The sequence below is a fragment of the Salvelinus sp. IW2-2015 genome, linkage group LG9 (assembly GCF_002910315.2).
Source record: "Salvelinus sp. IW2-2015 linkage group LG9, ASM291031v2, whole genome shotgun sequence".
Taxonomy (NCBI): domain Eukaryota; kingdom Metazoa; phylum Chordata; class Actinopteri; order Salmoniformes; family Salmonidae; genus Salvelinus; species Salvelinus sp. IW2-2015.
The window spans coordinates 1,039,699-1,055,050 of NC_036849.1; the positions used below are offsets into that span (position 1 = coordinate 1,039,699).

At 45.8% G+C, this 15,352-nt stretch overlaps 1 protein-coding gene across 2 annotated transcripts in view; it reads left to right on the top strand.

Annotated features, from left to right (window-relative positions):
- The window catches only part of adck1 (aarF domain containing kinase 1), a 167,439-nt gene that overhangs the window by 47,833 nt on the left and 104,254 nt on the right, over positions 1 to 15,352 (top strand). For both annotated transcript variants that reach the window (XM_023993906.2, XM_023993907.2), the window contains exon 4: positions 14,027 to 14,230. In XM_023993906.2, coding sequence (XP_023849674.1) covers positions 14,027 to 14,230 — 204 coding nt within the window. The remainder of the gene's footprint in view (positions 1 to 14,026; positions 14,231 to 15,352) is intronic.

The following is a 15,352-nucleotide window of genomic DNA, read 5'->3' on the forward strand; positions in this document are numbered from 1 at the left end:
AATAGGTGAGGCCTACGTGCTAACGTCCAACCTTGAAATATAACATGGGAAAACCAAAGCCTGTAACACCTTCCCACTTAAGACAACAAATATACTGAACAAAAATATAAATGCAACATGTAAAGTGTCGGTCCCATATTTCATGAGTTGAAATAAAATATCCCAAAATTCTTTCATACGCGCAAAAAATGTATTTCTCTAAAATGTCGTGCACAAATGTGACTCGTTTCAGGAAACTAGGTGTATGTCGTGCGTCACTACTTCACAGGAGAGGCATTTGAACATAAACATTTATTTTTTATAGCTAGCTAAAAACCAACCATAACTTTTCTCTTTCTCTCTACCACGCCTGCTGTCTCGACCTCAATGCTCGGTTATGAAAAGCCAACTGACACTTTACTCCTGAGGTGCTGACCTGTTGCACCCTCTACAACCACTGTGATTTATTATTTGACTCTGCAGGTCATCTATGAACGTTTGAGCATCTTGAAGAACAATCTGGCTTTAATGGCCATCTACTCTTATAATCTCCACCCGGCACAGCCAGAAGAGGACTGGCCTCCCCTCAGAGCCTGGTTCCTCTCTAGGTTTCTTCCTAGGTTCTGGCCTTTCTAGGGAGTTTTCCCTAGCCACCGTGCTTCTACATCTGCATTGCTTGCTGGGGTTTTAGGCTGGGTTTCTGTATTGCACTTTGACATCTGCTGATGTTAAAAGGGATTTCTAAATACATTTCATTGATTGATGGTTGCTTTTAATTGCCTGGTTTGCTATATTGACATATAGTAAATGAATTAGTCCGCCAAGTTTGATGACGGACGACAATATGTCGTCCGACATGATGTCACTGCGACAACTGTATACGGACATGCCGATAGACGTTGTATAAACCAGCCTTTAGTCTTGAAATCTTTGGTTGTTTAGAACACTACCATACTCACTCTGTTTAGCACATGGCCTCACGTGAATACCTAAAGATGTGGGGCTAAGGCTTAAGAGGGTGTGAATGATACTGAATGGGTGTAGACAAAGAAGAGCTCTCCAGTAGTAGTACCAAAACATTCAAGGGCCATTTTCACAAAAGTGAGGTTACACGTTTATCAACTTTCAAAGCAGAATTGATTTCCCATTGTTCCTCAACTATAGTGTATGGTATATAATTTTATCCAATGTAAAAAAACACAATTTCCAATTTAGCCATAAAAGATTGAGCCGGTCTGTCACAAATTTGTTTACATCCCTGTTAGTGAACATGTCTCCTTTGCCACGATAATCCATCCACCTGTGGCATATCAAGAAGATGATTAAACAGCATGATCATTACGCAGGTGGACCTTGTGCTGGGGACAATAAAAGGCCACTCTAAAATGTGCAGTTTTGTTACACAACACAATGCCACAGACGTTTTGAGGGAGCGTGCAATTGGAATGCTGACTGCAGGAATGTCCACCAGAGCTGTTGCCAGAGAATTGAATGTTAATTTCTCTACCATAACCCAATGTCACTTTAGAGAATTTGTCAGTACGTCTACGCCGGCCCAGGACCTCCACATCCGGAGTATTTCTGTCTGTAATAATTCCATTTTTGTGGGGAAAACTCATTCTGATAGGCTGGGCCTGGCTCACCGGTAGGTGGACCACTGGGGTCCACCCAATAGTAGCTATTTTTTTGTCGTTCACCAAACAGTGTGTAACACGCGATTGCATTTAGAATCGTCGCTCAGTGAACGAATGGTCTTCTTAAAGCACATGTTTTACTCCAGCTGCAACCAGCTGAGGAGCAGCAGGAGAAATCCCACTCAAAATAGTCTGTATGCTGTGCACGTGTAGTTGTGTTGGATAAATAAGATGACGACTAACAAAAATACAACCAGGCCAATTTCATTTAAATTATGCAAATGTTCCTATAGACCGATAAGCATGACGGTCAAATTTATTTCCATCAACTGGTATTTCCATCAATTAATAAAACACTTTATTTTGCAATGGGATTTTCTTTCTCCGTCAGTTTGGCCGGCAATTTTACTAGATGGTCTGCTGTGAGCTGAGTAACGAGCAAATCATCAGCATCCTAATAATGAATAGACCTTGTTCGTTCTCCACTAATCTCTCACACCACAGACCACAGACACACACACACACAGACCACACACACACACACACGCACGCACAGACCACACACACATACACAGCGTCCAATAATAAATAAGCCTTGTTCATACTAATCACAGTCATGTAACGTGTGTGTGGCAGCAAAAAATCAATTACTGCTCTAGCCCCAACCCACACAAGCCCAGAACTGCTCTTGTCTGAACGGAGGGGTGAGACCAACCCTCCAAGCTCCTATGTAGGACTCCCCATAGAATTAGAAGGATTTTTTCATTTCTATGCTAGGCCCTAAGCATATTGTTTCATGTTTAAATAAGGTTTTTATCCTTGTGAATATTTAGGCTATAAGTGTCTGTGCATGCACATGTTTATCCTACACTGTATCTTCATACAGTTGAGGTCTGGCGTTGTGCCATTATTAATCTACTATCTGCCCATGTTTCCCTGCCGGACCCCAGTAGTCTGCAGCACAAAGAAGCAGGATTCCTAGTAAACCATTTACCATCAGTGCCTAATGGTATCTGAAGGCTGGTTGATGGACCCAAGGCAGATTGAACTAGGCCCCAGAGTCAACCCTTTAATTACAGGCCTCTACAGGGCCATCTACACATATACAAACCTAGGGATGTATGCACATGGGAACACACACACACACACACAGTCTTACCTAAGCTTGCAGGCAGACAAAGAGAGAGGATGTCTATAGCAGGTGGACCCAGAGACATCCTGCTGTTTAAATGAGCGAGGACAGGTATTCAGGCTCTGCACCTGCACACGGCTGCCTGTCTACAATATGTCTACCTCCCTGGTACAGGCCGAGTGGTCCTAATACCTGCCACGTTCACTAGACTAAAGAAGCTATGATAAGGTAGAGCAACATACGGTGGGAAAGAAGGGGAGAACAACTTTGCGAGACTGAGGAAGAGCGAAGGTTGTAGTGCGGAGAGATGGAGATGAGAGGATGAGGAAGGGAGAGGGAGCAGATGAGCGGTATAACCTTCTCAGCTCTTCCTGAGCTCCCTCTCTCTCTCTCTGACTCTTTCTATGCCTGTTTCTGTCTCTCTCTTCCTCTCTCTGCCTCCCGCTTTCTATGTTTCTCTCTCTGTCTCTGTTTCTTTTTCTGCCTCTCTCTGGCCTGTCTCGCTCTCACTCTTTGTCTCCGTCTCTGTCAGGCCCTATAGACACTCGAAGAGAAAGTCCATTAGTCTCTCCTCATTAGGGGGACGTGCGATCATTAAGTACAGTCGACGCTCTTCCATTGTCATCGGACAGCAGCGCTACTGATACACTACATCCTGTATTGTCATCCATCCCTCATCCCGCTGTCTCTTAATAGGACGTGTCGTTTCAATGTCACCCGACGCATCGCCCGTAAAGGAATTGTCAAACAGTAGCCGTCAATGCTATGCCTCCTGGTTACAAATCCTCATGGTAGTAATGTATCGGTCCTCAAAGCACTTTATGATGTAAGAGGAGGGGTGGTTAAAACCCAAATGAGAAGACGAGAACACATTCCTCTTCTTGTGTTTAAAGCATCAGTCATCGATACTGAAGTTCCCACTTGGTCCCACTGGTTATTTCTTGAGGATCCGATCTCCAGACACAGCGGGGCAGCCTCCACCTAAAACCCTTGAAGCCCGAACTGAAAGGAACGGCTTGTCGGCTATTGAGCCTGTTGCGTAATTAATGGCAACACTGAGAGGGGCCTGTGTCTCGGCGCTCTCTTCCAATTGTAGGCAATTGATCTTCAAAGCCAATGCAAACAAAGGAGAATCCTGAGTCTTTGACTGTGTTTGTGTGTGATATGATGAATAGATGTGTTTGTCTGTGACTGTGTGTGTGTCTCTCCTCTCTGTTATAGTCAATGAACTCCAGTATAGTTGTTAGTGCTGGCTCCTCTGACCTCGTATCCTCTCTGATCACACCTTACATCTAGCCAACACAGCTAAACTTCAGACATTTCTATTTACATTTGAGTTATTTAGCATACGCTCTTATCCAGAGCGACTTACAGGAGCAATTATGGTTAAGTGCCTTGCTCAAGGGCACATCAACATATTTTTCACCTAGTCGGCTCGGGATTGGAACCAGCGACCTTTTCGGTTACTGGTCCAACACGCTTAACTGCTAGGCTCTCACTCCTGAGCCTAGCCCTCACTCCCTCTCGCTCATTCCTTCACTCAGTCACACACTGCTGGCTTGGATTAGCAAGCATCTCATTCAGAGAGTATGGTAGTGGTACCTCGTGACCATCTGAGTGTTGCTGTTGGGATCAAGGGACTGCGGTTTGAGGAACCAACTGATTTTAAATGCACTTATTGTATAGCCTCATGGCCCTATACTGGAGTACCACCCAGCATTTATTGCTATTTTGGTATTTTATTAGGATCCCCATTAGCTGTTGCGAAAGCTGCAGCTACTCTTCCTTGGGGTCCACACAGAACATGGAACATGACATAATACACAACATTAATAGACAAGAACAGCTCAAAGATAGAAGTACATACATTATGTCATGACTCCCACCAGGGGCCTCGTGGCCCTATACTGTAGTACCACACAGCATTATGACATGGCTCCACCAGGGGCCTCGTGGCCCTATACTGTAGTACCACACAGCAGTATACCATGACTCCACCAGGGGCCCCACATCTTCTCCAGACACCATTCTTATCTGTATGGTGTCCCCTTTGGCCCCCCACCCTTTCTCCCTTTGCCTCCTGTCCCTCCTCTGTCTGTTTCTTGAATACAAAAATAAGTCACAGAATAAGCTGTTGTATGTTAATGGAGTCACACAGAGATCATCTTTTCAGTGACGTACAGAGCAGGACAAAACAACAGCTTGAAGAGAAGTACCACCCCGTTGGTTTTCTACTTGGAATTGTTCTGTATCAGTTTGCGGTAAAGTTACTCAGAACTTTCATTTATTTTCTCAAAATATACAAAGAGATTTCACAAAAAGTATTTGTCCACGAGGTACTGTAGGACTCCGCTTCGATAAGTACAAATTGAGATGGTGACGATGTTATGAAATCCCAAGAATTCACTTTCTCAGAATCAAATATCCTATATATCTGTACTGGCCACTCCAGTACAAAGAATGAGGAAGTGGACTAGGCCTCCATTTTAAATGTTCACTCACGCACCCACACATTAGTAGTCACAAGATAAAAAAAAAAAAACATTTGGACCTTTTTTGTCAAGGCTTTGGGTGTTTGATCAATAAAAGAAGAGGCAAAAGCACTTGTGTGTTTGGTTAAATCATTAAACAATTTACACACACACACCATTCTCCCATTGTGTGACACACAGATTATATTGAAGCTCTGGAGCATTAATCCACACCGGCTTGGCTCCTGGTCTGTTTGACATAGAAAGACTGCATTAGACATCATTGATTAGCCATCTTGCCTCGGGGGCCACAGGCAGCGCGAGACAGATTTAAACATCACTTTAGCTGAGTGTTGTGGGGGGCTAACGACAGAGCAGGACTAGGGAGAGCTCGGAGGTCTTCAATGTAACACGACAGAGCAGGGCTTTTAAACTGCTGTATAGATGACTCAAGGTCCCGGTTTAGGGCCTCTTCAGTTGATGTGAACATTTGATCATTACATTTTTTTTTTTTTTTTTTTTTTTTCCTTTATTTATCAAGAGCCCGTTGAGACCCAGCGTCTCTTTCAAGGGAGACCTGGCCAAGAAGGCAGCAACAATCAAAACATAGAACAATACAACCTCATGATCCAGCCTTAGTATTAGACACATTGCACATATGTGTACATCTCTGGCTGTCTAAGGTGTGTGTGTTGGGTCTGTGGTAACCCCTTGTGGCTCATGTTAGTGCTCTGGCTGTGATGAACATTGATAATGACCCTGTAGAATCCTGATAGTGTTTTCGCACTGATCCTCTAATGGTGTGTGTGTGTGCTAATGTCTGCAGTTATTATCATCCCTGTCACACACACAGCTCTGCTATTGGGAGAGGGAGAGGGCTGCGAATAGCTGCGAGGGGGGGAGAGAGCTGCGAGAATAGCTGCGAGGGGGTGAGAGATCTGAGAGATACTGCGGAGGGGGAGAGGGAGATCGGAATAGCTGCGAGGGGGGAGAGAGCTGGGAGAATAGCTGCGAGGGGTGAGAGAGATCTGAGAGAATAGCTGCGAGGGGGAGAGAGTGCTGAGAGAAGAGCTCGGAGGGGAGAGCAGAGGGTAGAGAACTGCGGGGAGGGGAAGGGAGAGCTGCGAGAATAGCTGCGAGGGGGCGAGAGAGCTGCGAGAATAGCTGCGAGGGGAGAGAAGCTGCGAAATAGCTGCGAGGGGGAGAGAGAGCTGCGAGGGGGGAGAGAGCTGCGAGAATAGCTGCGAGGGGCGGAGAGAGCTGCGAGAATACTGCGCGGATGGGGGAGAGAGCTGCGAGAATAGCTGCGAGGGGGAGAGAGCTGCGAGAATAGCTGCCCAGAGGGGGAGAGAGAGCTGCGAGAATAGCTGCGAGGGGGAGAGGAATGGAGAGCGAAATGTAGGGATAAAGAGGGAGTGAGGGGACTGGGGTTAGTTGAGGGGCAGAGGGAGACTGAAATGGATGGAGTGGGCTAGAGAAAAATATGGAGGGAAGAAGAGAGGAAGTGATGGGGCTGGGGATAGCTTACAGTGAGAAGCTGAGGGGGAGAGAGAAATGGAGGTATAGAGGTAAAGACAGATAAATGGAGAGAGGGAGTGAGGGGGCTGGCGATGGGTATAGCTAGGAAGCAGGAGCATGGGGACACTTTCTGTGTGTGGGTATGTGTGTTTGCATAGCATGTTGAGGATGTGCTAATATTGGACACCCCTGTTTTGAGAGTGGGCCATAGCCTTGGCTCCCTGAGCGGCGCTGTCTTCACGCCCCATAAGAATCTACAACGCCATGATGATGGCATTCTGTTACACTGCCACCAGTGGGGAAGAGAATTAACTGCAGTGACTGAAATAGGAGAGGAGATGGAGAAGGCGAGACAGACTGAGAGGGGGTTTGTGTGTGTGGTGCCAGGGTAAGGCTGGAGGGGTGACAGGTGGCACGTTTTTTCCCTAGAGGATAAACCAGTGGAGGGGAAAATTCAACCTCCTTCCTCTCCTATCTCATTTTCCCTCCTCCCCTATCCGATCTCTCCTCATATACCCCTTCTCATCCTTCTTTTCATTGACAATGTTTCCTTCCCTCCTTTCTCCTTCAGGCCATGTTCCATACTATCACCAACTCCTCTCGTTTCAAATCATCCCCTTTTCCTTTTCACACTCTTTTCTTTTTTTATTCCACCTCTCCTTTCTTCTCTCCTTCCCCTCTTTCCTCAGTAGCTCACTCAGTGGAGTGGAGTGTTTTGGGGGTGAAACAGCCCATGTTTGGTTTGGCTCCACGGTGAAGTGAACGGTCTCCTCATGGGCTGACTGTGTAATTATCTGGGAGCTATACAGAAAGACTCATGTGAAGACCAAATTACAGCAGAGGAACTTGTTGATGCAATTAAAGCCTTTAAGTCCCGGAAAACTCCAGGGCTGGATGGCATACCAGATGAGGTATACCAAACCTTTTTTGATGTACCCAGAGGACCGTTATTATCATGTTTTAACCTCTCCTATAAAAAATGGTAGATTATCCAATACTGAACAAGAAGGTCTGATTTCATTATTACTGAAACAGGACCCAAGTGGTAAATATAAAGATCAAGGCCAATTCTAGAAAAGTGCTTAGATTTAAAAAGGTAATGTTGGATATTATTGATCCGAATCAGATAGGTTTTTTACAAGGACGATACATGCAGTTTGCATCACATCCGGCCGTGATTGGGAGTCCCATAGGGCGGCGAACAATTGGCCCAGCGTCGTCTGGTTTTGGCCGGGGTAGGCCGTCATTGTAAATAAGAATTAGTTCTTAACTGACTTGCCTAGTTAAATAAAGGTTCAAAATAAATGTAAAAATCTACATTGCAGATAATATGAGATGAGCACTGGAAACGAAAATCTGGGAAACCAGGCCTGGTATTCATAGCTGACTTTGAAAAGGTTTAACGTACGACTGGAATTTATATATAAATGCCTGGAATATTTCAATTTTGGAGAATCGCTTATACAATGGGTTAAAGTTATGTATAGTAACCCTAGGTATGAACTGGTAAATAATGACTACTTCTCAGAAAGTAATAAACTGCCAAGAGGTGTAAAACAAGGTTGTCCACTATTGGCATATCTATTTATTATGGCCATCGAAATGTTAGCTATTAAAATCAGATCCAACAATTAGTATCAAGGGCCTAGAAATCCAGGGCTTAAAAACAAATGTCATTATTCATGTTTTCATTTAAATCCACAATTAGAATCCCTCCACAGCCTCATAGATGATCTAGATACTTTTTCTAACCTTTCTCGATTACAACCAAATTATGGTAAGTGTACTATATTACATATTGGATCACAAAAATATACCACTTTTACATTACCGTGTAGTCTACCAATAAAATGGTCTAACGGTGAAGTGAACATACTTAGAGTGGGGAGAAGAAGTATTTGATACACTGCCGATTTTGCAGGTTTTCCTACTTACAAAGCATGTAGAGGTCTGTAATTTTTATCATGGGTACACTTCAACTGTGGGAGACGGAATCTAAAACCAAAATCCAGAAAATCACATTGTATGATTTTTAAGTAATTAATTTGTATTTTATTGCATGACATAAGTATTTGATACATCAGAAAAGCAGACCTTAATATTTGACCTTTGTTTGCAATTACAGAGATCATACGTTTCCTGTAGTTCTTGACCAGGTTTGCACACACTGCAGCAGGGATTTTGGCCCACTCCTCCATACAGACCTTCTCCAGATCCTTCAGGTTTCGGGGCTGTCACTGGGCAATACGGACTTTCAGCTCCCTCCAAAGATGTTCTATTGGGTTCAGGTCTGGAGACTGGCTAGGCCACTCCAGGACCTTGAGATGCTTCTTACAGAGCCACTCCTTAGTTGCCCTGGCTGTGTGTTTCGGGTCGTTGTCATGCTGGAAGACCCAGCCACGACCCATCTTCAATGCTCTTACTGAGGGAAGGAGGTTGTTGGCCAAGATCTCGCGATACATGGCCCCATCCATCCTCCCCTCAATACGGTGCAGTCGTCCTGTCCCCTTTGCAGAAAAGCATTCCCAAAGAATGTTTCCACCTCCATGCTTCACGGTTGGGATGGTGTTCTTGGGGTTGTACTCATCCTTCTTCTTCCTCCAAACACAGCGAGTGGAGTTTAGACCAAAAAGCTCTATTTTTGTCTCATCAGACCACATGACCTTCTCCCATTCCTCCTCTGGATCATCCAGATGGTCATTAGCAAACTTCAGCGGGCCTGGACATGCGCTGGCTTGAGCAGGGGGACCTTGCGTGCGCTGCAGGATTTTAATCCATGACGACGTAGTGTGTTACTAATGGTTTTCTTTGAGACTGTGGTCCCAGCTCTCTTCAGGTCATTGACCAGGTCCTGGCGTGTAGTTCTGGGCTAATCCCTCACCTTCCTCATGATCATTGATGCCCCACGAGGTGAGAGCTTGCATGGAGCCCCAGACCGAGGGTGATTGACCGTCATCTTGAACTTCTTCCATTTTCTAATAATTGCGCCAACAGTTGTTGCCTTCTCCCCAAGATGCTTGCCTATTGTCCTGTAGCCCATCCCAGGCTTGTGCAGGACTACAATTTTATCCCTGATGTCCTTACACAGCTCTCTGGTCTTGGCCATTGTGGAGAGGTTGGAGTCTGTTTGATTGAGTGTGTGGACAGGTGGCTTTTATACAGGTAACGAGTTCAAACAGGTGCAGTTAATACAGGTAATGAGTGGAGAACAGGAAGGCTTCTTAAAGAAAAACTAACAGGTCTGTGAGAGCCGGAATTCTTACTGGTTGGTAGGTGATCAAATACTTATGTCATGCAGTAAAATGCAAATTCATTTCTTAAAAATTATACAATGTGATTTTCTGGATTTTTGTTTTAGAGTCCGTCTCTCACAGTTGAAGTGTACCTATGATAAAAAATTACAGACCTCTACATGCTTTGTAAGTAGGAAAACCTGCAAAATTGGCAGTATATTGTTCTCCCCACTGTACATATGAGATGAGTAATGTAGGGTATGTAAACATTATATAAAGTGGCATTGTTTAAAGTGGCTAGTGATACATTTATTACATACATTTGTCCATTATTAAAGTGGCTAGAGTTGAGTCAGTATGTTGGTAGCAGCCACTCAATGTTAGTGATGGCTGTTTAACAGTCTGATGGCCTTGAGATAGAAGCTGTTTTTCAGTCTCTCGGTCCCCGCTGTGATGCACCTGTACTGACCTCGCCTTCTGGATGAAAGCGGGGTGAACAGGCCATGGCTCGGGTGGTTGTTGTCCTTGATGATCTTTTTGGCCTTCCTGTGACATCGGGTGGTGTAGGTGTCCTGGAGGGCAGGTAGTTTGCCCCCGGTGATGCGTTGTGCATACCTCACTACCCTCTGGAGAGCCTTACGGTTGTGGGCGGAGCAGTTGCTATACCAGGCGGTGATACAGCCCGACAGGATGCTCTCGATTGTGCATCTGTAAAGGTTTGTGAGTGTTTTTGGGGACAAGGCATTTCTTCAGCCTCCTGAGGTTGAAGAGGCGCTGCTGCGCCTTCTTCACCACGCTGTCTGTGTGGGTGGACCATTTTAGTTTGTCCGCGATGTGTACGCCGAGGAACTTAACTTTCCACCTTCTCCACTACTATCCTGTCGATGTGGATAAAGGGCTGCTCCCTCTGCTGTTTCCTGAAGTCCACGATCATCTCCTTTGTTTTGTTGACATTGAGTGTGATGTTATTTTCCTGACACCACACTCCGAGGGCCCTCACCTCACCTGTAGGCTGTCTCGTTGTTGTTGGTAATCAAGCCTACCACCGTAGTGTCGTCTGCAAACTTGATGATTGAGTTGGAAACGTGAGAGGGCTGAGAACAGCCCTGCGAACAGGAGAGGGCTGAGAAAGCACCCTTGTGGGGCCCCAGTATTGAGGATCAGCGGGGTGAAGATGTTGTTACCTACCCTCACCACCTGGGGGGCGGCCCGTCAGGAAGTCCAGGACCCAGTTGCACAGGGCTGGGTCGAGACCCAGGGCTTAATGACGAGTTTGGAGGGTGCTATGGTGTTAAATGCTGAGCTGTAGTCGATGAACAGCATTCTTACATAGGTATTCCTCTTGTCCAGATGGGTTAGGGCAGTGTGATTGCGATTGCTTCATCTGTGGACGTATTGGGGCGGTAAGCAAATTGGAGTGGATCTAGGGTGTCAGGTAGGGTGGAGGTGATATGGTCTTTGACTAGTCTCTCAAAGCACTTCATGATGACGGAAGTGAGTGCTACGGGGCGGTAGTCATTTAGCTCAGTTACCTTAGCTTTCTTGGGAACATGAACAATGGTGGCCCTCTTGAAGCATGTGGGAACAGCAGACTGGGATAAGGATTGGTTGAATATGTCCGTAAACAACCCAGCCAGCTGGTCTGCACATTCTCCGAGGACGCGGCCGGGGATGCTGTCTGGGCCTTCAGCTGTAGTACGCGATGGGTCTGGTTTTTCTTTTGTAGTCCGTGATCGACTGTAGACCCTGCCACATACCTCTCGTGTCTGAGCCGTTGAATTGCAACTCTACTTTGTCTCTATACTGACGCTTAGCTTGTCTGATTGCCTTGCGGAGGGAATAGCTACACTGTTTGTATTCGGTCATGTTTCCGGTCACCTTGCCCTGATTCAAAGCCGTGGTTCACGCTTTCAGTTTTGCGCGAATGCTGCCATCAATCCACGGTTTCTGGTTGGAAGGTTTTAATAGACGCTGTGGGTACATCACCACCGATGCACTTGCTAATGAACTCGCTCACCGAATCAGCGTGTTCATCAATGTTGTTGTTCGACGCTATGCGGAACATATGCCATTCCACGTGATCGAAGCAATCTTGAAGCGTGGAATCCGATTGGTCGGACCAGCGTTGAACAGACCTGAGCACGGGTGCTTCCTGTTTTAGTTTCTGTCTATAGGCTGGCTGCAACAAAATGGAGTCGTGGTCAGCTTTTCCGAAAGAAGGGCGGGGAAGGGCTTTATATGCGTCGCGGACGTGAGAATAACAATGATCCAGGGTTTTGCCAGCCCGGGTCGCGCAATCGATATGCTGGTAAAATTTAGGGAGCCTTGTTTTCAGATTAGCCTTGTTAAAATCCCCAGCTACAATAGATGCAGCCTCAGGATATGTGGTTTCCAGTTTACATAGTCAAATTAAGTTCTTTCAGGACCGTCGATGTGTCTGCTTGGGGGGAATATACACAACTGTGATTATAATCGAAGACAATTCTCTTGGTAGATATGCAGTTGGCATTTGATTGTAAGGAATTCTAAGTCAGGTGAACAAAAGGACTTGAGTTCCCGTATGTTGTTATGATCACACCATGTCTCATTAATCATAAGGCATACACCCCCGCCCTTCTTCTTACCAGAGAGATGCTTGATTCTGGCGGCGCGATGCGTGAAGAAACCAGGTGTCTGTACCGACTCCGATAGCGTGTCTCGAATGAGCCATGTTTCCGTGAAACAAAGAACGTTACAGTCTCTGATGTCTCTCTGGAAGGCAACCCTTGCTCGGATTTCGTCTACCTTGTTGTCAAGAGACTGGACATTGGCTAGTAGTATGCTCGGGATCGGTGCGCAATGTGCACGCCTATGGAGCCTGACAAGTTTACCGCTCCGTCTGCCCCTTCTGCGGCACCGTTGTTTTGGGTTGCCGGCTGGGATCCTATCCATTGTTCTGGGTGGTGGACCAAACAGAGGATCCGCTTCGGGAAAGTCGTATTCCTGGTCGTAATGTTGGTGAGTTGCCGTTGCTCTTATAGTTCCTCCCGACTGTATGTAATAAAACCTAAGATTTCCTGGGGTAACAATGTAAGAAATAACACACAAAAAAAACAAAATACTACATAGTTTCCTAAGAACGCGAAGCAAGTCCTTTACAGGAGTATGGTCCTGTAGAGGACCATACTCCTTTACAGCGTTCCAACGGGTTGAGCCACCCAAAAGGTGTCTCCATCTGTGACATTTCAAGCTAGCTTTGGAGTTTTTTTGTTTAAAATGTCTTATCGTTGTTGCATTGTCGAGAAGGAACCGGCAAGTGATCGTTTCGTATACCATGTGTATCCTGTATATATGACTATTAAAACTGGAAACTTGAGTGAGCTTACTGTATGTTCTTAACTCTGTTACAATAGGCTAGCTGTTGGATGATGCTAGCAGATGGAAAGGCTAATGCTAATTGATGACTGGTAGCTGATGCTAGCTGATGGCTAGTGCTACAGTGGTTGATGTCTAATGCTAGCTGGCAGCCATATAGCCACATCTGAGTGGCTGAAGGGGAAGTCATATAATGAAGTGAGCCTCTGTTCCCAGATGGTGCTGATGTGGAGTGGTCCCCTGACGGTTAAGGGGGTTACAGAGGGGTACAGGGGGGGTGCAGGAAGAGCCTGTGTGTTTTTGGCAGGGCAGCGGGGCTAAAGGGAGCTCATTTCACACCCCTTTATTTGCACAGGTCCCAGGAGAGTGACATTATCAACTCCACCAGCTGGTTCACACACGCATGGAAATCACATTACACTTAACAGCCCTTCAGATGCAACAATGTGCTTGAGAGATAATGCTGAACGTGTGTGTGTGTTTTTGTATTTGGCATCTATTCCCATGCCCTGTTGGTACAAAACGGAGTCTGTTTTGATAACGATGATGGCGTTCATGACACTGACGCTAACAATGACGACGTTGACTGTGATGACCTTGACTTACGGCCATGATGTTGATGATTATGACAATGAAAGGACGATGATGAGTCGTCAACCATTATTCCAATGACATGTGTGCCCTCTCCCCCCCCCTCCCCTGCAGGTGCACCGTCGGTCAGCTGAGAGACTGCGTAACCTGTGCTGCGCCAACCGAGGCACCTTCATCAAGGTGGGTCAACACCTGGGAGCCCTTGACTACCTCCTACCTGAGGAGTACACCTCCACCCTCAAAGTCCTGCACAGCAGAGCACCGCAGAGCTCTATGGAGGAGATTCAGCAGGTCATCAGAGAAGACCTGGGGAAGGAGGTAGGCCTGGGGAGCGGGATTTGGGTAGATCCTGGAGTAGATGTGTGTGTATGTTTATTGATTGTGAATATGGGGACAGTGTAGTTTTTCAGCTTTTGTTTAGCATTTTATCCCACTATGAACTAAACCAGTGGGAATATTGTCTGGTGAAAAGCTTGGTAAATCAGGCCCTTGGTTCTGAAAGCACATTGGTTCTAAATAAGGACTGTTGGTTCCAGAAGCGTTTTGGTTATACTGTAGATGGGTCTTGTGTCTGTTTTGTTATGACAGGCTTTTAGACTCTGTCTGAGACGAGGTAATTGTTCTGTTATTTGGGCACGACTTTCCTTGGTCCCTCTGTCACTTTCTGATCTCGGTGTGCGCGCGCGCGTGTGTGTGCGATTGTTAGATGGTCCTGTCATGGTTAGTTGGGTTCACTGCAGCAGCCAAATTATCCCTCAGTCTCTCCTTTCTTTTCTACTCCTCCATCTCTCTCTATCCACGCACGCACGCATGCGCACCTCTGTTTACGACAGAGTTGTTCAGTTGAAAGCCAAAGCTGTTTCCCACGTCCCCTGGCTCTATTTAGATCAGGCATTATTGATCGCACAGAGAGGTGTAGCTTGGAGGCAGACAGACAGGTAGTGTTTCTCTCTTACAGCAAGACACTGATCCTGGACCTGATCCTAGAGATACTCGGGTGTTCCGACGTAATTATACTTTCATAGCAAAACACTGTTTCTGGACCTGCTCCTAGAGATACTACCAGACTAGTGTTCCAGAGAAATGTATTTTAGTTAATTGGACATTTTTAAAACTAAATTCAAGATGGAAGGAAAATAGAAGACAACGTAGAGAAGTTGGTTTTGGAAAGCTGCTGTCCAATGAATGAGTCTGATTGCAGATAATTGATCCTGTGATGACATAATCCAGCCAGAGGCACTGTACTAAACACTTAAGCAGACTTCTGCTTAACATTAAAGGCTGCCAGGCTTAACTTCATTTGTCCTGAGATTTTCATTAAACATGTGTTAGCTACAGTATGTGAGTCAGAGGAGCAATTTAAGTTAATCTTTCATGCCTGACAGATTTCTGCTTCCTTACTCCTGAGGTGCTGACCTGTTGCACCCTCGACAACCACTG